The sequence below is a fragment of the Corvus kubaryi genome, unplaced genomic scaffold, assembly GCF_017639235.1.
Source record: "Corvus kubaryi isolate FWS band 111438036 unplaced genomic scaffold, C.kubaryi_AGA036_p1.0 37354, whole genome shotgun sequence".
NCBI classification, from domain to species: domain Eukaryota; kingdom Metazoa; phylum Chordata; class Aves; order Passeriformes; family Corvidae; genus Corvus; species Corvus kubaryi.
The window spans coordinates 16,999,479-17,024,948 of NW_024581116.1; the positions used below are offsets into that span (position 1 = coordinate 16,999,479).

General features: G+C 38.8%; 1 protein-coding gene across 3 annotated transcripts in view; it reads left to right on the forward strand.

Annotated features, from left to right (window-relative positions):
* The first annotated feature begins 701 nt into the window (after positions 1-701).
* Positions 702-25,470, forward strand: part of PXDN (peroxidasin) — an 87,742-nt gene continuing 62,973 nt past the window's right edge. For 2 of the 3 annotated variants that reach the window (XM_042033112.1, XM_042033113.1), the window contains exon 1: positions 704-1,046. In XM_042033112.1, coding sequence (XP_041889046.1) covers positions 826-1,046 — 221 coding nt within the window. In that variant the 5' untranslated portion in view covers positions 704-825. Of the gene's footprint in view, positions 1,047-25,470 lie in introns of all 3 variants that reach the window. The other variant, XM_042033114.1, reaches the window with a different exon arrangement.

The window sequence follows — 25,470 nt, forward strand, 5'->3', positions numbered from 1 at the left end:
CTGACATCACATAAGAACGACAAAGTATTTGGGATAATGTTAGAAATCTCAAAGGCAATCTAGCCAGTCTTTTGCTCTCAAGCAAGATTTGTTTTGAGGAAGTGTTAAGATCATGTGAACTGTGGCTGCAACCATTATTCTTCTAAGTGACATTCTGGTGGGTCCTCTTATACCTCCTTGCCTGTGCACTCACCTACCCAAAACTGCCACCAGAAAGTCATTCAGGGCAAATCTAACAGATTGTCCTGGCTCAGCAGTCAAAGTTGCAATACTCCCAGGGGACGGTCCAAGGGTCGTGTATGTGGGTTTTTCAAACCACGGCAGAAATGGAAATTGGCTTGTTGGACTTGCTTCTTCCCATAAAGGTTTCTCTTTCCCTGATCTTTTTTTCCTCATCTTTTCTCTTTGCTTTTTGTTCCCCCTTCCTCTCCTTACCCCTTCTTTCCCGTTCTCCACTCCCCTCGTTGCCCTCCTTCTCTCCTCTCCCGAGGTGCAAGCTGCCGTCCCGCTCAGGGGGTGCCTTCACCCTTTCCCTTCCGAGCACGGGGGAGCAGCAGCCCCGGGTGCGGGCGGACCCCCCGCCCCAGCCCGTGCCCGGCACTGCCCCGCGGTGCGTGCGCAGGGCGGCGCGGAGCCCCGCGCGGGGCGGGCGCCCATCCTCGCCGGCCGGGGCGGGCCCACCGCCGTCCCCTCCTCCAGCCCGCGCCGGGGACGAGATCGCCCCGCCGCCGACCCGAGCGGCAGCCGCGGCCGGGAGCGGAGCGGGCGCGACGCGGATCTGCAGAAGCCCCTCTCCTCTTCCTCCTCGCCCCCCCGCCCGGCAGCATGGCCCGGCACGAAGCGGTGGCCGCCCCCAGCCTCTGCCTGCTGCTGCTGCTGCTCCGCAGTGGGGGGCTCTTTCCCCCCGCCGCCGCGCAGCCGCCGCCGCCGCCGCAGCGCGGGAGCGTGTGGTGCCCCAGCCGCTGCCTCTGCTTCCGCACCACGGTGCGCTGCATGCATCTGATGCTGGAGAGCGTCCCCGCCGTGTCCCCCCAGACCACCATCCTGTGAGTACCCGGCGGGGGCTGCCGCGGCGGCCCGGGGCAGGGAGGGGGGCGGAGGGAGGGAGGAAGGGAGGGCAGAGGAGAAGGCGGAGGAGGGGATGGATACCTGGGGTGAGAGGCACTGGGGTGGGTGGTGGCGGAGCCTCAGCTCTTTGTCTGCGGTCGGGGGAGGGGGCCGGACCCGCGGCGGTGGCTCTGCCCGAGGGGCCCGGGTGTCCCTGCACTGCTCCGGGGCTGCGCTCGCTGCCCCCGGCCCCGCTGCCCGCTCGGCCCCGCGGTCCGGCCATGCCCCTGCTCCTGGCCCGCTCTGGCGGCGCGGGGTCGGGGGGGTGGTCGGAGCGGTGCCCCTGGTTCTGCGGAGCTCATAGAGGTGGATGTTCTGGTTAGCTTGCGGGCGTTTTGTCCCGGCTTAGTCGTCCCTAGAAGGATTTCAGTACTTCCTTAGTATCCTGCTTAAAAGCATTTTCAGTCGGCAGGGGGATCGACAGGGACATAGGTGGCACTTTTGCTCAATTCTTAGACATGTTGGGGATATACGAGCAAACCGGGACCCAGACCCTGGGCTTTCTGAAAACTAACTCGGCTCAAATTCCTGCAGAGACTTGTGAACATTAGTTAATAACCATTTTTTTTAGTTCAGGCACAAATGTGTCAGTTGAAGTGCCCGGCAGTTCCTCTGGTCGCTGTTTTGGGTGGGATTGCATTGGTGTAAAGTTCAGTATTGACAATGACTGATGTTTAGTTCACATTGATTTGACTGAAACAGTTACCTTTCCAGCCATATTTCCCTGCAATAAAGGCAAAGTTCCAAATGAACATCACACGCTATTTTGTTTCGTGGATTACTAAGAGGAACGGATTTGTTCCATTGACCTGCTTATATGTTACTTGGGCTCAGAAAGCTCTTGGCACCAGCCCTGCCCTTTCCTTGCACACATGCAGCCGTGGAAGCTGAGCAGAGCTCGGCCCTGGGAATTTTCTGCGGGGCCTCCTGTCATAAATTGTGACTTTGTCAGATATTTTCAAAAGGGTTCTATAAAGCCTTGGTCTGTTTCAGCTTCCAAGTATTATTTAATATGAAGAGTACAGTCATTTAACATTAACTGAGTCCCTCTTTGGCAAGAAATGAAGGCTTTTGGCAGAATGGGATTAGTCCTGCAGTACTTGTAAACCTTTTAGGGAACAGTACAGGAAGTGGGTGGTTAATGTTTCTTACATTTGAAACAAAGTACATTTACAGAACACTTTTTGCCTTGGGATTACAGGAAACGATGTAAAGCTAGTTTTGTGAATCATCTTAAATGTAAAAAAAAAAAAAAACCTTAGAGTGTGGAGTCAAGTCTTAATGGCTTGGTTTCATCTTAAAGGTAGAAGGGTCTGCAACAGCAGAAAGTATTAGATTAAACCTCTCCAGGGCGGAGCTCCCCTTACGGTGGGTATTTATAATGTTGCAGTGAGTCAGAGGAGAATGTGTGAACAATGTAAGCATTATACTCGTCTAACTCCACTAATATATCGAATTGTCTAGTATCCCAAATCTGAATTGTCATTCCGGTACAATGTAAGCTACCATGCTGCAGAAGTAATGCAGAAGAAGTTAAAAATATGTTTTCAGCTTGACAAAGAATGACCACTTTCAAAATATGCCTGCGGATGACCAGCATTCTTCAAAACCTAATGGTGAAAGGTCTTGTAATGATGGTCACTTGTCATCTAGTAATGGGTATTATCCTTTCTGGACAACTGACTGTGGATCTATTATAAATAAAATAGGTAGTAGTTACATCGGTAAATACTCAGTTACTCTTTCTGCTACAGCTTTGCTGAATGGCTGTGAATGGAAAGGAGCTGGGTCAGAAGGTTGTCAGGCAATAGGAATCTTTGGGACAAAGAACAATGGTACAATTTATTTAGTAATCAATAGTTTGACGGTACCAGACATAAATAGCTTACCTGTTTTATATAAATTGCCTACTTTTAGCTATAGGATGTACTTTCAGGATAACTATTACATATCTGAGGTATTCACTGAATTACCAGACAGTTTATCACTCATTTTTTTAACCTGCCTGCAATGTTGAACTGTAGTTCTACACTGCAGTGTTAAGCTTCACAGAGGTAGCCCATCACCCACAGACTGGTGGGCTTTCTATACTCAAGAACAGTTTGTTTTAAGCATGAAAGTAAGCAGTTATTTCATCTCTGGTTTGACTCTCACTGTCACTCTCTTTCAAGTGGAGTCTGTATATTAAATGTATTTTCTTTAGTAGTGGTGTTGATAGATAATTAAAAATAGTAAATTAATTTCAATCGAACACCTTCCCCTTTAAGCTACAAATTTAGGAAATCCTGCAAAGTGTATTGCTGATGGGTCCATTTTTACTGGCACTGGTAAATTCCACATTCTCATCTGTTTTATTTCTTACTTACAACATAGATTGACTGTGCAACATAATTTTGTAAGAAAGCATCACCACAAGTTTTTCCTCATTTATAAGTATTTTGCTGAGTACTGGTTCTGAAAAATGCCCCATTTTGGAAGCTGAGTTGACTTTGCTCTACTTCACATATAATTTGTTGCATGAATTAAAACAGCATGGGGCCCAGACCAATGGTGCAGCCAAGTGTTTTCTCCCACATATCAAAAAAGTCTACTCAGGCTCTTTTGAAAACTGTACATAACATTACTAGTTGCTTACCTTGCCACTGCTACTTCTGGCTGTACATTTTCTCACTCTCTCTTGCTTCTCCCACTTTCTGGCACTTCCCCCTTCCCTGCTGCAGTCTGGGATCCGTGGTGTTACAGTGGGGATACTGCAACACGTGTATCAGACAACGAGGCCCATGGAAAAGAAATATATATGGACTGATTCTTGATAGATGTTTCAGAGATGTTTATTTCTCCAGCCGCATGGATGGCTGAGGATCTGCCCAGGAACTGCTGCAATCACAGGACCCGAGGGTCCTTGCCCACGCGGGGGAACACAAACCAACCAGTGGGGAATGAGGCTGACCAGGGGCAGGGAAACCCCGTGCCTCCCCCCCTGGGCCCCTCTCCCAGGACTACATGGCAGGGGAAGGGACCCCAACACTTCACCCGTTTATTTTTAACAAAAAGAGATTTAAAACTTAACATTGAAAACAACTGGATAAACATGAGATAACAAGAACAGCTTCAAAACAAAACTAGCCACCCTCCTGAGTCTTTAAATGTCCAAACAGATTCTCTGGAACATCTTAAGGCTGATAGAAAGGAGACAGGACTCTCTGAGCATGCTTTGTGGGGAAACTGAGGCAGGAGAGGGTTTCTTCCATTTATACCTGTTGGAACTCTAAACAACAATAGTTAATTTCTTCCCTCCCCCTCTTCATCCCCCACTCAGCATTGGAAAGGGATTTTTGGGGAAACAATTGGCAAAGGCATGGTTTTGTGAGGGAAACCATGGGTGAAAAAACGGATTGGGACTACACTGAGGGTAAGAGGATATAGAGTAAAAGGGAAAGGTGGGATTAGAAAATGGAGACTGTAGGGACTGTTTATAATGCAGATGTTGTCTAACATGACTACGATTTTTAGCATATATACTGCCTTTTACAGAAACACCATCAGGCCCAGTGACCTCTGCTGCTTGCAACCCTTTTCTACCTTGCGCAATTTTGAACTCTACTACTTCTCCATCTCCTAAACTTGGGATGCATTTTTCAGAGTTATTCTTTTTAATAGCAGTTCTGTGAACGAATATGTCTTCCTGGTTGTCACATCTTGTTATAAAACCATAATTTTGTTTAACATTATACTATTTTACTATTTTACTATTCCTAAAACCTTAGCTATGATGATTTTCCTTTTTCCAAGTGGCTGCTGTTTTCTGTCTTGCTGCATTTTTGCTCTCTCTTTTTCTTTCGGTCACTCCCATGTTGGAACTGCCAGGGTTGTCAGTGCTGCCGGGGCCATCGGGGCTGCTAGCGCCTGCGCGCTCTTCCTGGGGTCACATTTGGGGCCGCGTGGGCCGGGCCGGGCCACTCAGCTCCCTGTGCTCCGTCTCCTCTGCTCTCAGCTGCGCTGCCACTGCCTGGGGCCGTGCCCACGTATTGGCCAGGACCCCAGGCGACGACCCTCCTGCGCCCTGCTCCAGTGCACATTTTGGCTAGGTGCGGCTCCGCTTCGCCACCAGCCACCGCCCACGCGCCGCTCCTCTCACGGGGCTCGCTCCACCACGCACGGCGCGGGGCCGGGTGGACATTGCCGGGTTGTGCCGCTCCCGCTGCGCCTGGTTCCACTGCCGACACTGCAGCTAGCGTCGCTCCGCCCACGCATGGGAACTGCCTCGCTGCTGCTCGGAGAGCGCTTGGTCCACGTGGCCGAGGCCGCACAGTCCCCGAGGCAGGCTTCCCTTCGCCAGGACACAGCTGACATTGCTAAACAGTCTCGGTAATTAAATAATTTTCACGAAAATATTCTTCCATTGGCTTATATTTTGACTCAGAAATTAACTGTGTCCAAACAGTCTTCCAAAAGTCTTTGGTAAGAATCAAATCCCAAGAAACATAGAAAAAGTTCTTAAACAACCATGAAAGGAAATGTTTCAGTTCCTTTTGAGCTTGAATTAAGCTAAAATTTACAAATCATTGTTCAAGAATCTTTTCAAGTTTAAGATAAATGTCCATATGCGGCTCTGAGAGCCAAGAGTCTTTCCACGATTCCTCCATAATTTAGAGATGGAATAGCAAAACAAAAACAAGATGAGAAATCCAGAGTTTCCTCACAAATCACAGTCGCTGTCCTTAGGGATCAGTGTCTTGCCAGCATTTCCCCACCATTTGTTACAGTGTGGATACTGCAACACGCGTATCAGACGACGAGGTCCGTGGAAAAGAAATATATATGGACCAATTCTTGATAGATGTTTCAGAGATGTTTATTTCTCCAGCCGCATGGCTGAGGCTCTGCTGAGGAACCCCTCAGTCACGGGACCCGAGGGTCCTTGGCCACACAGGGAACACAAACCAACCAGTGGGGAACGAGGCTGACCAGGGGCAGGGAAACCCCGTGCCTCCCCCCAGGGCCCCTCTCCCAGGACCCCATGGCAGGGGGAAGGGACCCAACACCATGGTTTAGATTGCTTCTGCAGGGTGGATTCTGCCAATTTTGAAAGATCTCATAAGCATGTGGTCTCACCCAATGTGAGATTGTTACCTGGGTAATTTGTTGGATTAGGACCAACGTCCCAGTCCTGTGCTGACTTCCCTTAAAAATGGAGACCCATGTCCAAAGTGGTTTGAAAAGCTACTTCATGCCATAAGTACAATCATGGAAATTTCATTTCATTTCTGACGAAATATAGAGTGCTTGTATTCACAGAAATTGCTGAAACGTATTTATATTAAACCATTCAAACAGTTGAGGAATTTAAAATTCTGGGTATGCCCTCTTGCTGTCTCCTCTTCCCATAATTGTATCGTGTCTTACATTTTTTAGGGGATTTCTGTGTTATACAGCAATTTCTTGTATGTGGTGTAGGTAATTCTGACAGGAGACCTCTGAATATTGATGTAATATGTTACTATTTGTATCTAAATGCAATCCAAATCCAAACCTGTCTACAGGACTAGTTACACATACTCAGACCAATACTGAAATTTGTTCGCAGTTTTTCTTGGCAGCACCTCATTGCTCTCTTCTTTCTTTCTAGCTGTACAAACAAAATTGTATTCACTGCATTTGTGTCTAACTGTCTGAAAAAGAAACTAATGTTCGGTTAATAGCAGAAAAGGTAAAAATTGACAAAAATACTTGTCATGAAAGAAAGGGGGACTTGATTTGCACTGAGAATGACATGCAAATTATTGAGGAGAAGAATTTATTTTTAAATAAGTCATTCTGTATTTGCTATGTGTGATTATTACTTTGGGTCGCCTGGATGTCTGCTATGAATAAAACACCTTTTCAACATGCAAGTATAATTTTAAGTGATCAAACCTTAATAGGACTTCTTAAATTGCAGCCATTCCAGCTGAGTAGCTCTTGAAGATAGGCTCTGAAATGAAATTGAAGGGAACAGTCTGTGTTGCTCGTTACTGCTTTTGTTACATAATTCTAACATATTCTCAACATTGGATAGTTTAGGGTGTGTACTTTTTTATTTACTCATTTATCAATGTATTTCAATTCCTGGTTTGTAGTGTAAATGTCAGAGGGAAAGGGGGAAGTGTTAGTCATTTGATTTTATGGTGACTTTCTAGAGAGCTGAGTAAGAAGTATTTACATTTTTTTCATCTCTCCATAAGAACTTTTGGTGGAATCTAATGTATGTTCATAATGCCAGTGAAAACCATTATTGATGCTTCCCAAGAGCATCTGTCTTAATACAATTAAAAAACCCACAACACTAAATTACACAAATCACACATCTGTTTGGAGAATATGTGAATCACTAAAGAGGTAGGGGTAATGAAAATGTAATGACATTTTGCATTTCATTGTTGATTTGTGCTAACATTATACCTCTTAGCAGAGGCATTTAGGAAAATGAAATGGCTGATATGTATGGAGACTGTCAGTGCAGGAGTCTCTGGGCTGTCATAGCAGAAATCTTACTGCACACTGCAGATCTGCAGTAATCTGAAATGATGCATTTTCAGCCAGCAAACAGCCATCCCATTTTCATCTGAAAAATAAAAGGTCCTCGTGTCTGATTAGATCTTTGAAACCCTTTTAGAAAAATTCAAGTAGATTAAAATTAAGACAAAATAAAATAAATCCACCTCATCACTGTGAAGGGCAAAGGATTGCAGTCTCAAATGTGGACAGTGAGTAAACTTGATTGCTTCATGGGTGAACATCAATTTGCATGTAGGAATTAGTCAAGAAATATGACACCAGAAGATTTAATTCAAGATGCAGAGATTTGTACATACTTAATGTTAAAAAAAGAAGTACAGATATAAGATTTCTTTGAAGGGTTTGAAAATAACTTAATACTGACACAGATATTGACAGACTCCTGGCTGGGCAGCAAACTGCATTTGATGCCAGTGATGATTTGCTTGAATGACACAGAACAGTGGGTAAAGCACAAGATTATTTCAATAAAAATAATCGTATGTCTTCCTTTATAGAAATTTTATGAACAAGTGAAGAATTCAATTGGAGATTAAAACACCTATATTTACATCTCTATACACAGGAGTTTACAGCTGTATTTGGTTTGTGAACTTCCCTTCTAATGAGTAGCAACTCTGCCAGTACAGTTCATAGTGCCTGGAGCAGAACTCAGGTCACTCAAAAAGGGACACCTTTATTTGAAAAAATAATTTCTAGCCTCAGAATACCTTCCCCAAAAGGACCCAGGTCCCAACTGGGCCTGTGCCACAGCTGCTTGCCCTCAACAGATGTTTCAGATAGTCTAGGACATCTAACCACCAGCAGGCACCTGCTTGTCAGACAACTGAATTAAGTAGCTGATTGGGCAGTTTATTAATTTATTTGTTCCTTCTCCAGCATAAATGTGTTGACTAGTCTGTTGACAGTAAAAGGAGATTAAATGTCTGTATGTAGATGTTGGTATTTGTCCAAACCAAAGTTTAAAGTATTCTTCAGATGAGAATGCTTTTGTAGAATTTTCAACAGAAAGAAACTACTTGCAAAGAGTAGTCAAAGGAGTCATAAACAATTTAAAAAAATTAACTTTCAAAATACATAAATTGTTGCTAAAAGGAGAGTATTTTCTCTCTATTAAGCCCCATCCTGTGTTCCAACAAATAGAGTGGATACTGCAAAAGATACCAATTCTCCCCAGCAAAGCAGCTGTGGAGGATGTGGAGGATGTAAAGCCTGCTAAAGCCATTCCCAGGCAGTCTGGTTGTACTGCTGATGGAATGAGCCGGGACCAAGGCATAAGTTGTTAAGGAGACATTTGCAGAGCTTGCAGAATGTGTTTGGTTGTTAGCAGGGGGCAGAAGGGCACAGCACTGATAGTGTTTGACATTTACTGGGAGACGGGAGGCAAAGCTGCTGAGGGCTGCAACAGAAGGCCCAAACGAGCCTTCGCTTCGAGTCACCGGAGTCACTGGTGGGAAGATATTTTTGTCATCTCGGCAGTATGTTAGCCCTCATCAAATTCTTTGCTGAAGAATTGGGAAACATATGCAACAAAATCATACCCATCATTTCCTGCAAGGAGCTTACTGTACACTTAACACACTGTCATTGGAGGAATACATTGTCATATATTACAGTGAATAAATACAATTTCTGGTCTTCATCTTGTTTTACTAAGATGTATTTTTGAGCAGTAAATATTTAACATTTGAGTGTTAAAATGCTAAATATGTGTTTATTTACAGAAAGATACCATTAATAAGTAAACCCAAATATCTGTTTGACCTCATATCTGTTCTTTGAGGGTGACTGAAATGGCAGCTTGTGAACAAGTAGACAGTATAGAACAGCATATAGTAGTTTATACCTATAATAATTTGCAGATATGGATTTTTGGGGCTAAAGATATTTCCGTATTTTACATAGATCTTGATGGATCACTCCTCCACAAATTGTTTAACCTCTTTTTTCAACTAATTTGGCTGTTAAGATACACTCATAACTTTCAGTGACAAGGAGTACTGCACAAACTACATGGTAGAAATTGCTCTGTTCTCTTTGAAGCCTAAAAGTGGTTAGCTTCACTTAGTGTCGCCCATTTCTTCTATTGGAAGAGACAGTGAGTACTTGATCCCTCTCTATCATTCCAATGCCAGCCATTATTTTATGATTTTTCACCCTAAGTTTCTCCATTCCTTTCTTTTTAAGGTTGGAGTCTTCTCAGTGAACGGTTGGTATTCTTAATCTCTCATCATCTGGACTGTTGCTTCCCCACTCTGCTATGTTTTGAGGTGAGGGAATCGTAACTTTGCCCAGTATTTGTATGGACAGATCTGGTATGAGGGCTAACTGGGCATTTATAGGTCAGCATTAGGATGGTGTCTGTTTTTATTTTCTGTTACTTTCCTAATAATTCCTAACATGATATTTCCTCCTCTTAGAGTGTTGTTTTTTTGTGGTTTTTTTTTTTTTTTTTATGGACCAATCAAGGGTAGCTTAAGATCCTGTCTGCAAGTAGTAATGATCACTTCTAGGCCTGCCATTTTATTTGTAAAGTTTGGTTTTCTACATATACATTATTTTGTATTAATACATGCATTAGGTCTGCATTTTAATTGACATTCATGGACTGTTGACAGATCTTTTTGTTGTTCTTCCTAGTCAGACTTTGTTAAAATAGATGAATATCATAAGCAAAACTTTGTTCATTCTGTGGTTCATCACTCTTCCATTTAGGAATAAACAGAACAATGCAGAACTCAGCACAGCTCTCTGTGAAACTCTACTGGTGACTTTTCCCAACTATGAAAATTCTCCATTTACTACAAATATATCTTCATATGCTCATCTGGACTGTGTGGAATATTTGCTTCACAGCTGTTTCAAAAGTTTCTCTTCCAATTCCCAAAGCTTTGGGAGTTTGGACTGTTGTCAGCACAAGTTTTTTGTTTGTTCTACTGAAATGTTTTAGAAAGCTATAAGGTTTATGCAGATCAGTGGATTGCTTGGTGGTGTTATCTACATCCCCAGTTCAAACTCTCAGTTTTAAACATTTTTCTGTCTCTCTGATTCTGTTTAACAGAGAGCTTCTGTGCGTCTGCTGTTACTCAGCTTTCCCAAACAACAACATAATTAAAAAATTATGAGTTAAATGAATTTTCAGCATTACTTTGGGGAATTTAGGGGCATGAGGGGACACTGAATAAGAAATTTTTGTATAGCAGAGACAAACACAGGATTACTCATTGGAAAGAGTAGGAAATGATGCTTGGACATGAGTAAATATATTCTTTCTCTCCTAATTCCCAAAGGCAGCTGGTGGAAAAGAAATAGGGAGATGCCTATCCTTACATCATCAGGAGGGTCTGGATCTGAAACACAGGGAGAGGACTGTCTCACCTAAAACTGTGGTAAACATGTGCCTAAGAGAAAAATATGATTAATAAATATTCTAACCTCCTCTGTTTTCTGAATAGCCCCTACTTCTCTCCCAGGTGAGGACAGTGCTCATTAGGAGATGGCATGGGGATGTCATTAGCCAGCAGAAAACTTTGTCATTTAGGTATTATGACAAATGTTCGGCTTGTCGCTTGTACTTATGGATTGCCTTGCAAGTAAGCTAAATTTAAATTAAAAGGTTGAAAGTCTAGCAGAAAAGAAAACTAGGAAATACAGCCAGTAAAGAACAGATCTTGGCATGAAGATAGAAGGAGATGGCAGAAAGAAACCAACATAATAGAAGAAATCGATATTACTACTATGACATGAAAAAATAGCAGACAGCTATTCAGGAAATAAGAAAAGAAGAAGAGAAATAGTGCATTATGTTTAAAATTGCATTTTTTTTTTTTTTTTAAATTATGAAATGGCCTTTACAGGAATATTTTACTGTGTGTAATGGGTAAAATGAAAATGCTAGATTAATGTTTTGAGACTCCAATTCTATTTTTAACATCTGAAAAGCAAACTAAATTTTCATCCATCTTGATTCATATTTTAGTATGGTATTTTTTCAATTATTTCTTTTTGGACTCAAATTTCTGAGACTTTCAAATCTTACTGTAGTTTGTTTACAGTATTTTGTGTTCAAATATTTTGTACACTCTAGATCTCATCTTGCAGAACTTACTCATAGCTTTGTATACAAGAGTAATCCCCAGGCTTCTGATTTTTCCTGAACATGGACATTTGCTGAGTCTCTTTCCAGCAAGCCAAAGTGTTTACATCCTTATAGGATAAGACTTCACTTGCAAAAAAGATCCATTTATAAAGGTGATATTTAAATTCTGTATCACACAATCTAAACATTTATAGTTGCTTGTCTTTCTGGTAAAGTTTATGTATGAAAAGAAGTTAGTATTTTAAATACGTGTGTGTATGTGTGTGTCTGTGTATTTATATATACACATGCTGTACATAATCTGTGTGTGTATATATATACAGTAAAAGGGAAACAACTGAGCTAAGTTGTCTTTATCATTTGTTCCATTTGGATTTGATTTAAAAAACCCCAAACCAAAACAAAAATAACTTTAAATGCTTTCTTATTGCAAATGTGGGCAGGGTTTCAAGACAATCCATAGAGATGGTGCAATGAGAGCTGATGGAGCTGGAACGGAATGACTCAAATATTTCCTTTTCCTTCCTTTGCTTATCAGGCTGCCAAATTTGATTTCTTTTTGGTATGGCATTATTGCTGCTGCTAATAAGAGTCAAGTGATTCTTTTAAACAGAAAATTGTATGTCTATTACAAATAACAAAGACTCTCAAAATTTTGAGAAAGATACATGAAGGAGAGATTAACATGGTCTCTCAGCTTCATGTCTTTTTGTTTAATCTGTATTTAAAAAGATAAGCAAAAACTAGGACATTAAAGAGTTTGTGCAGTGCCTGGCAGGGTTTCTTGAAACCATGTGAAAGTTTGTAGAATGGAAAGTGTGAAGTTTTGTGCAATGTATGTCCTCTCTCAGTTTTTCTTCTGAGTTGTTTTTAAGTTTTACTAAGCAAAGCAATGAGCAAATGTTTTTAACTCCAAATTAATTTTACTGCCTGTGACATTTCTCCCTTTTTGTTGTGATCTGTTGTTCTTACTTTCAGATTTTTTATTCTCTTTCCAATTGCCACTCCCTGTATCTTTCGGAAATATTTTCTTTCAGCATTCTTTCCCCTTAAATCACTTATTACAACAGACTGCTCATTGCCTGGCTGGTCTAAAAAAGGAAAAATATTACTTGGTACACAGCATTACCTTAACTAATGACTGGTTTTGGTAAGTAGGATGATGACTGCTAAGTGTCAAGTTCTTCGTGTTGTGTTAGCCAGACTAGATTTAATAGCATTTTATTAGCCATATTGCTGATGGTTTCCTTTGTTGGAGAAAAAATACAGCATAAATAAGTCCTTTTGTGCTTGACTTATCTCTAGGCAGTGTGAGCATCGTGACTGGGGCAGCATGAAATTCAGTGCAGACTTCTCAAAACAGTTAAATTCAGAGGCTTATAGCCTCTGTCCAAGGTCCACCAAGCAAATACTTCACTTTTCCAGGATTTTGGTTGTCTACTTTGATATAGAATTTCATTATTTAGTGTCTTGTGGTGGCTTCTAGTTAATGGAAAATTATCATGATAATCAAATTAAATCAGTCACCAATACTCAAATCTTTGAAGTGTGTCTAAATTAATGCCTTGCAATGTTTTAAGGATGAGAAGCAAGAGCTTTTTTTCCCAGATTTTCCAAAATATTTTGAAAAATATGTGGGGCAATGTGTGTTCTGGTGCACAGATAACTCTAGTGGGCTATTCAAAACTCAAATACAAATAAATGCCACGTTACATTGTCTGCTAAGATAAAGTAAAAAGCTAGAGCAGCAGTCTGATGGTGTTACATATGTATATAAAAGTACATGGCCTATCAAAGCAGGATGCCTTTTAAGGGATATTTTGTCAATCTTTGGGGTAATAGCTAATTTGGGTTCAAGAAAAGAGTTTTGGTTTGGTGGCGTTTTGATAAACTCTCCAAGAAATTTTTACAGACATAAACTGAATGAGAAAATTCAGATCTTTGACTTTGGTAAGGTTCTAAGTCTCCAGTAAAAAGGGCCTAGGCATTTGATTTAAAGTGCCAGTAAAAGGAGATACTTATATCAGGCAAAGAGAACTGCAGAGCTGCAACAGAGCTGTAAGAGCAGTGAGAGCAATTTGATTTTGTGAGTTGGTGGGTTGCTCTGGCCAGATTCAAGGCATTAACTTCGTGATTTAGTTTTATTGCTCTGGGAAATGCTTAAGTAAATGCAATAGCACCTATGTAGGGGGTAAAATCAATTAAAATATTTGCTAGTTAGACTTTTATGTATAGCTAAAGCATATTAATTTGTAGATTGAAGACTTAATTGTCAAGTGTGTAAATAATGGCTACCAGACATTTATTAAAGGTCTGTAAATACCTTTCTTAGTATGGTAAAATCTATACTTTATTGAAACCAATTTTTAAAACTGAAGATATTATTTTTTTTCTGACTTTTCTATCAATAATCTAAATCACTTGAAATTTCTAAAATGCTGATACATGTTGAAACATTTTTCTTGAGTCAGTAAACCACAGTTTCGAAAACTTAGCCAGAAAATCCTCTTATCCTCCATTGTGATATGAGTATTTTCTTAGATGTTTTATACAATGTCAACTTCGTGTACTTTCTGGAGTACACGAAGGATATCTTTTTGATATCCTCTATTTTACTTCAACAGTTTGGATACATCTTGCATGGGAATAATTGAATATAAGATTTGGAAAGAAAAGAACTATGTAAAAAGAGTCTGGAATCCAGTATTCATTAGAGATTTCCAACTGAACAGTAATTAATTGGCTGAAAGCAACGTTTATTAAAAAAAAAATAGCAACAAAACAAACCAGCATTCAGTGTCAATCTTTATACTGGTTATATCTGTATAAAAGATATATGTCCATCAATAGGTATAAGATAGAATTGTGTTTTGAAGAAATTTCTAGGATTGCCAAACACCTCAGATAGTACAGGGGAAATTTTCTGGTTTTGATGAAGTTGCAATGCAAACAACAATTAAAACAGTTATAAGAGGTAGGCAAGTAATTTGTGTACAGCCACCACACTCAGGTCTATTATGTAGGCCAGTTTTATAACTCCATGGCACGTGTTTATAATCCCTTATTCATCAGAGAAAGAAGTAAGAACGAGCTGGTTTAGCACTCACCATTTAACAATATCAAGTTGAATTCAAACTAGTTTTGTCCTTTCAATATTGGTAAAATTTTGAATTCCCACTGTACATAGAACACAGATTCCTTGTATGAGAGTTTTTCATTATCTTTCATTTACTTTTTTTTCCCTCCAAATATCCACAAGGATTGCTTTGTCGTAGTGCTAGAATAGAGCAACTACCTGTCTCACATGTCAGACATTGTGACAGAATTTGTATCCTGTTTGGTTGGTTGGTTCTTTAAATAACTTTTATATACTTACTGGCTTTTGCAGGCTGACCTCACTTTAAAAATATCCTTATTTCTCTGAAAGAATATTTCATTTTTCAATCTTCTGGACAGTGTAAACAAAAAATTGCTTCTAAAAGAAGCTTGTGATTAGAGTGGAATTAATTTATTTAGTTTTTTTAACTTTGAAATTTGGAGATAGTTGGACATGGTGGTAGACCCATAAAATAAATTGGTTTTGCCATCTGGACCCACATGTAAGAAATTTCTGATAGCATCAGGATTTGTAAATCTTGTTGAATGCCTTTGCAGATTTAAAATTTGGCGTGTGTTTTGTTGTGTTTTTTTCTTGATTGGTGTCTCTTTCATTATGTAAATCTGTTGGTTTTAACTGCATAGTGACAAAGCTTCGGTGGGTGGGAAATAAAATGTTCATTCAGCTCAGGCTTATCTTTAGCTGTATGGTTTGGACATGGGAAGGACTTGTCCCTCCAGAGACACGAGCAAGTGTACAATCTCTCAGGAGAGATTTCGGCCACAGGACTACTGTAGTAGCACAACATCTGACGCCTGAGGAAATTTTACCAGTAGAAAGTTTTGCACTTAAGTGCTAAGTGCTGGGTTTGTGGCTCGAAGTCTTCAGCCTCTTCAGTTCTTGAAGTGTCTTAAGTATTTGTGAAAATCCCAGCCATGAATTGGCGTTTGTATGCCTTTGGCTCAGAAGGGTATATTTGTACTTCTGACCACTCTTACAGCAATGGTAGTTTAGCTGTGGGTCCAGAGGATTCCTTTTCAGTTGAACTTAAAATTTGGTGATTAATATTTCTGGGAAATAATTTTTTCACTGTCTTTTAAGCCAAATATATGACATATATGGCAGTGGTCTTAGTCAAGTGGAATTATACTAATTTATACATTTTCAAGACATGCAGATATGTGGTTTTGAGTAGTAGAAACAGTCTAAAAATCTTTTATTCAAAGCTGAAAATTAATTGGTAGATATATCTGCTTATTGAAACTTAAGATTTTAAAAAAATTTTTGGCTGAAAATACTAGTCAATATTTTTTATCTATTGAGATTGCATATTAAATGAAAATAGTAATGTATTTAAGTAGCTGGTCTATTTAGTATATTAATGCTAGTATATACCTACTTGTTTTGTTCCAATTTTCTTTTTTAGTTTACAAAACAGAGATACCCCTTTGCAACTAAAAAAAAAACCAACTCAGAAACACCCTGTGAGTGGTACTTGGCTTTCTTTTGGCTGCTGGGTGCTAGCAGTAGTTGCTCATTCCTGCCCGTGGTCTTCATCATTTCTCAAAGTTAGCCGAAAAATAGGCAAGGGAAGAACATTTGGTTTCACTCGGAATAATTTCCCTGGTTTGGTGGCCTGTGATATCTGAGAGAAGGTGGCCTGGGCAGATGGTAGGAGGAGGAGCTGGCTCCTGAGGAAACCTGCTAACCTGCCCCTGGGACCTCACCAAACAGGACCTGCCCTCAGAGAAAACCATAAAAATAAGCTGAATCTGTGATACAGCTTGAAGGGGCAGGTTTGGACACACAGAGAACTCTAAGTGCCCCTTCTTGAGAAAAAGCCCCCTTCCACTTTCCTTCCTTTCCAGGGATGCGAGTGCCACCAGCCCCTGCTCTGTGCTTCTGTGGGCTACTCTACCCACCTGCCAGAGCAAATGTCCTACCTCAGAAATGTCTGCAATTTGAACTTACACAAATTAATTTTTAATTAATGTCCCCTCTGTTGAGTCGTGATGCTAGGTATTTATTATGTGGATACTTTAAACCATCTGATATTCCTTAAAGGCAGGTTTGTACTTAATTTAATATTTTAGAGATAATTCTGGTATTTTCATTCTACTTTGGCAAGAGTAATCAAATGTTTGAACTTTTTTTTACATACACACAAGTATGAAAGCGTTGTTCTTTATGTTTGAACTGAGGAAAGACTTCTTGAGAATCCACGTTTGCTATTACATGTTACTGGGGCAGCAAGGCTGCTCTCCATGTGGCCCAAATAGTATTTATAGCTAGTTTGTATGGGGTAATAAAAGCAAGAATGTAAGTTGAAAAGTGTTCAAAATAGAAAAATCAGATTGAATTATAACTTTTAAAATGGCATTACACTGACTGTGAAGACTGAATAAGGGTAGAATTATCTTTGATTTTTTTAGAAATGACCTTTTTTCCATTATGAACAACATGGAAGTGTGTAAAAACATTTTTCTGTCTACAGATGTTTCATACTTTTTTCTGGTATCTTCAGTATTGTGTCAATAGGACGGAATAATTACAGAGAGATTTAAAAGAGTGCTTTCTAATAGATTGTTGGCTTAATGCTGCCAGTATTAGAACTGCTAGGAAGAGGGTGCATGACAATGCAAAATAGATGTGATCTCCTGAGGCCACTGGAACTTAAAAATACTGACAAACACACAAGACTAGTAAGATTTACTTTGAAATTCAGATGCATCCATAATTTTCAGCAATCCAGTTTTCCAAGCTGTTTTTTAAGATGGCCAATCAATTTAATTTAGGTAGAGAAAGAAGAGAAGAAATGTGGAGAAGAAGTTGTAGGCTAGTATTACTTAGTTCAGTTGTACTTTTGCAATGTGAGGTAAGACATGATGGGTATTGATTGAGTCAAGTTATGGAATATAATAAAAAAGTATAAAGCATTATGTTTATTATTAATCTTTTATTATTTTCTTGATGCATTCTGTAAGGTAACTTGTTCCCAAATGAGTAGTAGCTCCAAAACTGTGTTTTGTTTATAATTTTGATACTTGTGTGAGGATGGACATGACCTAAGAAGAAAAGGGAAGCAATAATCCGTTCCCAGACATTCCCTTCCCTGAATGTCATTCGGTTGGGTACTTTAAGGTTGAATGTCTTCTAGTAGCCACTTGCTTTGCTCTTCACAGGGAGAAAACAACTTCTCCCAAGAGACAGGAACGCCCAGTTGCCTGCCATGGGGCTGTCTGCGCTCATGAGGAGGGATAAATATCCGAGGAGTCCTAAGAGCCCTTGTTCCTCTGAGTTTGCTTTGCCAGGAGCAGGAGGAGCTGGAGGCAGAGTCGGAAAGTAGCTAACTTATCTGCTCTTGCAGCCTGTCATTAACCTCAGGAAGCAGAAAATTCCATTCCAAGAGCTGCAGCTTTTTCGTTGAGGTGACCTGGGACTTTCTGTGAAGTGGAAGGAAGAGCTGTTGCTTTGTCTGAAACCAGGAATCCAGCCTGCAGCCAAGTCATAGAGTACCTGAATTTTTGTTGTTACTCTTTGTGCAAGCCAATAGCATTTCCATTTTCATAGTAAAATGTCCTCAGCATTCTACAAGAACAACTATCTATATAAATTCTAACAACTCCTCTAAGTCTGTTGGAACTTATCTCTGTATTGGAAACAAGTGGGAAGTACAAAACAACTGGAAATATATTCCAACAAAATCTCCCTTATGTAGGGGGAAGAGTGACGCATAGATTTACAATGAATAAAGGCTTTTGAGTCAAATTTAGATGTTATTTTTAGATGCAGTAATTCCTTCAATTTTTCCACATCCTTTGGCTTGATGTTGATCCTGTATTGTGGAACTTCTTTTTGAATTGAAGAAGACAAAATGAGCATTCTTTAGTAAGGTCACTGGCATTTTAGATGCTGCATGTTATTTATTGGCATAATAAATATAATACAAGCTCACATGCACTGCATCAAGGAGGCTGCTTGCCCCAAGGAAAGAAGTCCTTAAACTGCAGTGGTGGGGAAACCACACTTTTTAGTTTACCTGTCCAGTTTGTTCCTTCATTCACAGCCCTCACTCTCACCCCTGTTTTCAGCTCTCGGGTATTTGTTGCAGAAAGTTCAACCCCGCACGGATCCTTGCCCAGCATAAGGGGTACCCAGCTGGGTGCTCCTGTGGGAGAGGTGCTGATGTGTCAGAGTTAGAAGGAAGCTTAAGGCACTCTGGTAAAACACACGTGATTATTTTGTGTTGGTTTTCAATTATGAATATACACACTATTTGCATTCATTTTCCTGACAGTAAAGAGAGAAACAACTAATCTGCTATAGAAAAAATCAGACTAATAACAGAGTTGTAAGTATTTTTTCCTACCCACCCCTATTTGAAGTTTTATGATTGACTTATTTATTTTTAAATCTTTCAAGAACTGCTGCAAAAAAAAATTATGCATGAACTTCAGTGTTTGGACTATTTTAAGAAAAACAGTCAGTGTTATTCCTCACTTAAAGCTGTTTGTTTCCGCTGAGCAGAAACTGAAAAACATGCTCAAGCTGAAAGTTGGAAGCAGGATGAGACTATCCCATTTTCAACAGTGAATATAGTTAACTACGAGAATGACTAGGCAAGTAATTAGGTTTTGCTTGGTCTTGAATCACAGTTTCATATATTTCTCAAAGGCATGGCTCAGCTCTGACAGCAATAATTGCCTTAAGACAGGAATTTCTCTATTATTGTGTGACTTGTCTTGTGTGAGAGGTCAGGGATGATAATGTTTCTTTCTGGCTTTCAGTTCTTTCCTCTGAGAATATCGGTATTTCATGGATATAGAGTTTAGAATTAAGCATCCCTGTGAGACAGAGAAATGCAGAAACAGTATTTATTTTACAGAATGGTACATGGGAGGAACAAAAGACTAATTTATGACTGTAGCATAAAAGCAGAATTTCTGTGGGCTTTTCACAGTAGTAATTCACAGGACTGCTAACTTTAAAAGCAAACAAAACTAGTGCATTTGTTTCAGTGGTTCACACTAAGCCATAAACTAGTCAGCTTCCTATTTTGATGTCTTCTTTAGCCTACTATAGAGGAGAAACTTAATGTTTTTATTCCAAAGTCCAGTTGAAACTGGATATTCTTAAATATTAAAAAGGAAACCAAGAAACAGTTGCATCTCCAACTGTCACTAATCCTCTAAAATATTTCAGTGTATCATAGCTCTATACACAGACTGTGCCAAACATTAGCTTGATCCAAGACCTTTACTATCACGGATTTGTGTTAGGACAGCACGCAGACACAACTGTGCTCTGTTTTATTGGGCACCCCAAGGTTATTTCTGCGAAAAATAATCAGTAATGAAACATGTGGCTGTGCTGTCAACAGCCTTTTCACTGTTTGGTTGTAGCAATAGATCCCCCTGAGAGGAATAAAGACAGATTTTGCCTTTTCTTGGTATTTCTCAGACTGCAGAAACAGCAATTGCACCTCTTTGAATTCTATTCATGCTGTTAAAAGGAGTTTGGTTGTGTGGGTTTGGTTTTGTTTGGTGTTTTTTTTTTTTTTTTAAGATAGCATGGGAATTAGAAACCATTATAAAATAAAATTTCTAATTTCAAAATAATTTCTGTAGTGGATGGATTTTGGAAGACTCTGAAAGTGGATGAGACAAAGAGCCACAACCATGCCAGGATAAAATTTCCATGTATAATTTTTGACAATTAAGCCTACAGACTTAAAACTTTGGACCAGCAAATCCCACTTGAGTCCTTTCAATGGCACTTTTAATGGCTGGTTGGAAAAATTGGCAACAAGGGCAGCAAAGGGATCTAAAGACTTAGTAAGACAACACTGTATTGCATTTCACTGAGTTAACATTTAAATGTTTTCCTTTCAACTGTAATGGGAAAATTATTGTTAGTTAAAACAAATCCTTAGCTCTTGGAGAAGGATATATCATAAGCTCTCCATTCACCAAAGCTGTAGCTGATAAAATAGAGTTTTTAAGACATGCAAGCATAAAGTTCCTGTCAACAAATCTTACATATTTGTGCAAATCAAATATTATTTTAATTAGATAATTGATAGCTCATCTACACTTCATTTATACTTTCTGAAGCATGGTTTTATGATCAAGGTGAGTACTGCCAAATGTTCTGCATCCTGTTCTACAGATTTCAATATTTTTGTGGTCCTACCATTTACTTTTGTTACTGAATTTACAGTATACTAAGTATTATTGACTATGATACCCCCTCACCATGTAAGAATGTTTTAATTTCTCATCTCAAAATGCAGTGGCTTTTTTTATGTGCTGCATGCTAATGTGCAGATAATAAAAATATTGCAATACAAATCAGAGAAAATAACATATTATATGTAATAATAAAACTCGAGAAGAATTAATCCAGAAAATGAATTGCCAAGAAAAAGGAGAATTATGTAATTTTGTTTGCAAAAGAAGCTCTAGGGCTAAATCTGAAAAGGAGGCAAAAAGAAAATAATCTTGGTTCCTCTGGTATTCTAGCAAATGTTACACTGCTAACAGAGAGGATTACTGTAAGTAGTGCTATAGCTGCAAGTAGGGTTTGGTTTTACTTTTTTTAAGTGGTGGCTGTGTCTTTGTTTGTTCAACAAAGTGACACATTTTTTTACAGGGCAGTAGTTAAAGCAGCATTAAAGTGCCATTGACATCATCCAGTTACTCCACTGACTTGATTATATAACCTCTTTTGTGCAATTTTCATGCTCTGCTCTGTTTGAATGTTTTTACTATGCTGATGGCTGTTTTTCATTTCCTGCTGGGATGACCTTGAATAAAAAAAGAATAAGAATAAAATAGACATAAGCAATGTAGTCTTGCTGGCATTTGCAGATCTTTTGTTCTGTATTGAGAAACATAGCAGTTTGGTGTTCAAGGTATAGGTTATTTCTGCTGGGTAGTAATTAATCTGCAATGGTTAGAAAAAAATTTGTCTTATTTTGTTCTTTTGGATTTAGCAATGGTGAAGTTATCCAGTTATAACAATTCCTACCTTATGAACACATTGGAAAAGTGCTAAACCCGTGATGGTAATTCTCTAACTTAAATTATTGGTTCAACCTATTAAATCTAATAGATCTACAAATCTAGTATTTATCTATTAAATCACTCCTGTCTTTTTTTTTTTTTTAAAGAAAAATGAGATTAGCTAGTTTGCACCTTTTTTCCAGATTCAGTATATATCCTACAGCTGAAGGAATTTATATTTTTCCATTTTGTCACTTCTTGTTGCCAATCAGCGTTTCATAACCAGCCTTGCAGATGAATGAGTGCACTGTGTTTCACATAAACATCTTTTCCAGACTGTTTATATCTCTTAATATCAGAAACTTATGACAATGAGAAATCCATAATTTTAAAGTAGCTTGCTGTCCTGGGGTGACTTTGTGATGTGTATCCCTTATCGCTGCTCTATGCCCAGAAATTATTTCTGCCACTGCCTCCTTTTACTTTGTCAGATTAAAGTAATGAATATCATATTACCATACACTTTACAATCACTTATAGAGGAAAAGGTTTAGCTTTAAATAGTTTTCGCTGGACCTTTTAAAAGCATCTACCTTTGCAGCAGAGATTGTACATTTGAGAACCTGTCCATTTAAAAAATACTTAAGACAGTATTGTTCTTTCAGATCTTTCCATTTTGCTGCTGTGGTGATTTTGCTTAGCTGAGGAAATATCTCTAAATTTTAAGTTCATTCATGTCCTAAATCAATGCTGAAGTACTGGTTAACCCTTGAAACAAAGTAATGAGATACTTACCTTCACTGCTAATAAAAATCAGGATTTGGTTTCATTGGTAAATGCTTTAGTATTTTGCTTTTAAATGAAGACTGATAATAAAAGTCATCAATGCCTCAACATGGCATTTGAAACAGTATATTACACAACTAAGTTGATTTCATCCAAATTGCCTTTGTCTTGTCTAAAACTAACAGATACACAAATATTTTCAATTTAAAGTATGAAATTAGATGCTTTCAATATGACAGGCTAATAAAAATGCAGCTCTTCTAAACTTGAGTTTAAATACATTGTTCTAGTTTGCCAGTGGTAAATCTGATGCGTTTGCTTTATTCTGTATTGACAAATACTGGCTTTGGAGACACTCATAGGGTATGGGGGTTTTAAAAATTATTTTTGTTTCACTGACTCTCCTTTTCATGTAGTGTTTCTTAGCATGAATGTGTGAATGTGATTTTTAATCTATGATACCTGGGAGCAATATGCTGGTCAATATATTTGCCTAGAACAAATATAACAAGTGTAAGTGTAACTTGGTGTTTAGGTTGTTCTGTTTGCATCTAATGTTATTAAGCAAACTAAGAGGATATTTTCATTTTTGGACTAGAAAAACTTACATGCTGGAAGATTAACAAATTGTTAAAGGGATCTTCTAAAGTTGTGAAGTCCAGGTGATATGAAATAGTAGGTCTAACCAAAAAGTACTAAGTAAGACATAGTTTCATGTTGCAGAATTGGTTGGTGTTAGTACAACTAATGAATGCTTGGTTAGACCAGCTGTGTGTCCTCCTCAGCCTCAACAATGAAAATAATAACAAATTTATTTAATGTGAGAGGGAAATAGGATCAAAAGTCTATTTTTGCATTTATCTTTTTCAATATCAGGAGAGGTGCAAACAGAAGATGAAATTGCACATTATGCTTAAAATCTTTCTTTTGCCTTTAGAATTTTCCTGTCAAGCATTTTTTAATAATAGGGGAAAAAGTGTCCAAAGCAAACTAAGTCATCTCCCTTACTTTAGTCTAAGATTTTGGGGCTATGTTGGTGATTCAAGCAGATGAAGTTAGAAGCTCTTTCCTTATACTACATTTTGTAAATTTGATTGTTACACCCAAGCAAATGAGCCTTAAATAAAATGAGTTACATTTTGCTTTCATTTCTGTCCTGTAGCTAGGAAGATGGAAATGGATAACCAAGAATCCTTGCAGTTGTGGTACTAGCTTTTAAATCTCTTTAACTGCCTCATTTCTGTGACATGCAGAGAGTTTTTTTGTGAATACCCTGACGTTATGCTTTGCATACATACAGTATCTCTCAAGATAAATGTTTTTAATTACATCATCACTTAATACAGTGTTTCTATATCCATGTTTCAATTGGCTAATTATATGTGTGTATATATATAGAGAAAGATGACTATGGAAGAAGCAGTAGCATAACATTTTAAATTTTGGTTTTAATTTCTTTATTAAAGATCTTAATATCGTGTCACGATGATTTTTTTTTCTGACACAGATTAAAATTGAAAAAATGAAAGCCATTTTTAATATACTCTCTCTAGCAATGGAGGGATCTCGGGGACATCCTCCAAGCCCTAATAAGTCACAGGGTGTGCAGTCCTCAGGCAGAGATGAGAAGTACATGGCTGGGGTGGAGTAAGCAGAGGACAAGCCCTGGTGTCTTCCCTGCTGCTACTCCAGTAGTTCTTTATAAGGAATTTTCACATTTGCCCTGCTTAGGATGACACCTTTTGTAGTAGCTGCTGACTAGTGAATGCTTATTACCCGAGATCAATAGGCTATCATAGGAGTGATGACTGGGGGTGACCAGTTTTGGTGTTGAGTATCCACAATCTGATCCAAAGGTGGCCGCCTTTTAAGGCGCGTGATTAGAGCACATGGTATGTTCTTCACAACCCTACTTTAAATCCATTTGATTTAGAACAGTTAATGATTTTTCTGAATTTGATGAAGCAATAGAATCTTTAGAAGTCAAGCATATACAAAAAGGGATCTGAAATAATGTTATTAAAATACATGAATTCTAACCTTTTATGAAAGTAACTGAAATTAAAATTCTTACCTTTCACCCTGTATGCTGCTTTGCAATAATTAGAAAAAAAAAAAAAAAAGGAAAACTGCACTTCAGGCATTTGATATAAAAAGTTAGAGTTATGTTCGTGCGTGGTTTGATCTAAGTAAAAACAATCCCTTCTCTCAAAGAGATTCCTGTATTTCAAACAGAGGCATGTGAAACTTCTTGAATGTATTTTTCTTGTAAATTGCTTGATGTTTAAGGTCAAAGTTGTACTGTTTGCTGTGTACTGTGTGTGACTGTCATGTTATAAATAATTATTAAGGTCTTTAGTTATTCTAAAGTGTTATTTTGTGAACTTGAAATGAATTCATATGTCCTAATATTGCCATACCCCATCAGGATTTGTTAACAGAGAAACCCTATATTTCATTACTCCACACTGTCACTGCAAGCTTTAAAGAGGGTGTCTTGCTGTGCCAGGAGGTACCAAAGGAACATTGGATCTTATGGGACAGCAATGTTTTTTAATATTTATATATTTAAAAATTTTCACTGTGTTTAATTAGATAAAAATATTGTTACAAGTTAATTTTCAATGCTGAATTGGAAATAGTTAAGAATGTGCAGTCTAAGGAGGGGAGACAAATGGATGCAGTTAGTTCCAATAAAGAATTTATTAAGAACAGGATTCATTTTCATCCAGACAAAAAGTATCTGCAGCACATTTCTCATTTGCTTTGTGACAGAAAAGAAAACATATACAAATGCTGTATTTACTTATCTGCCATAC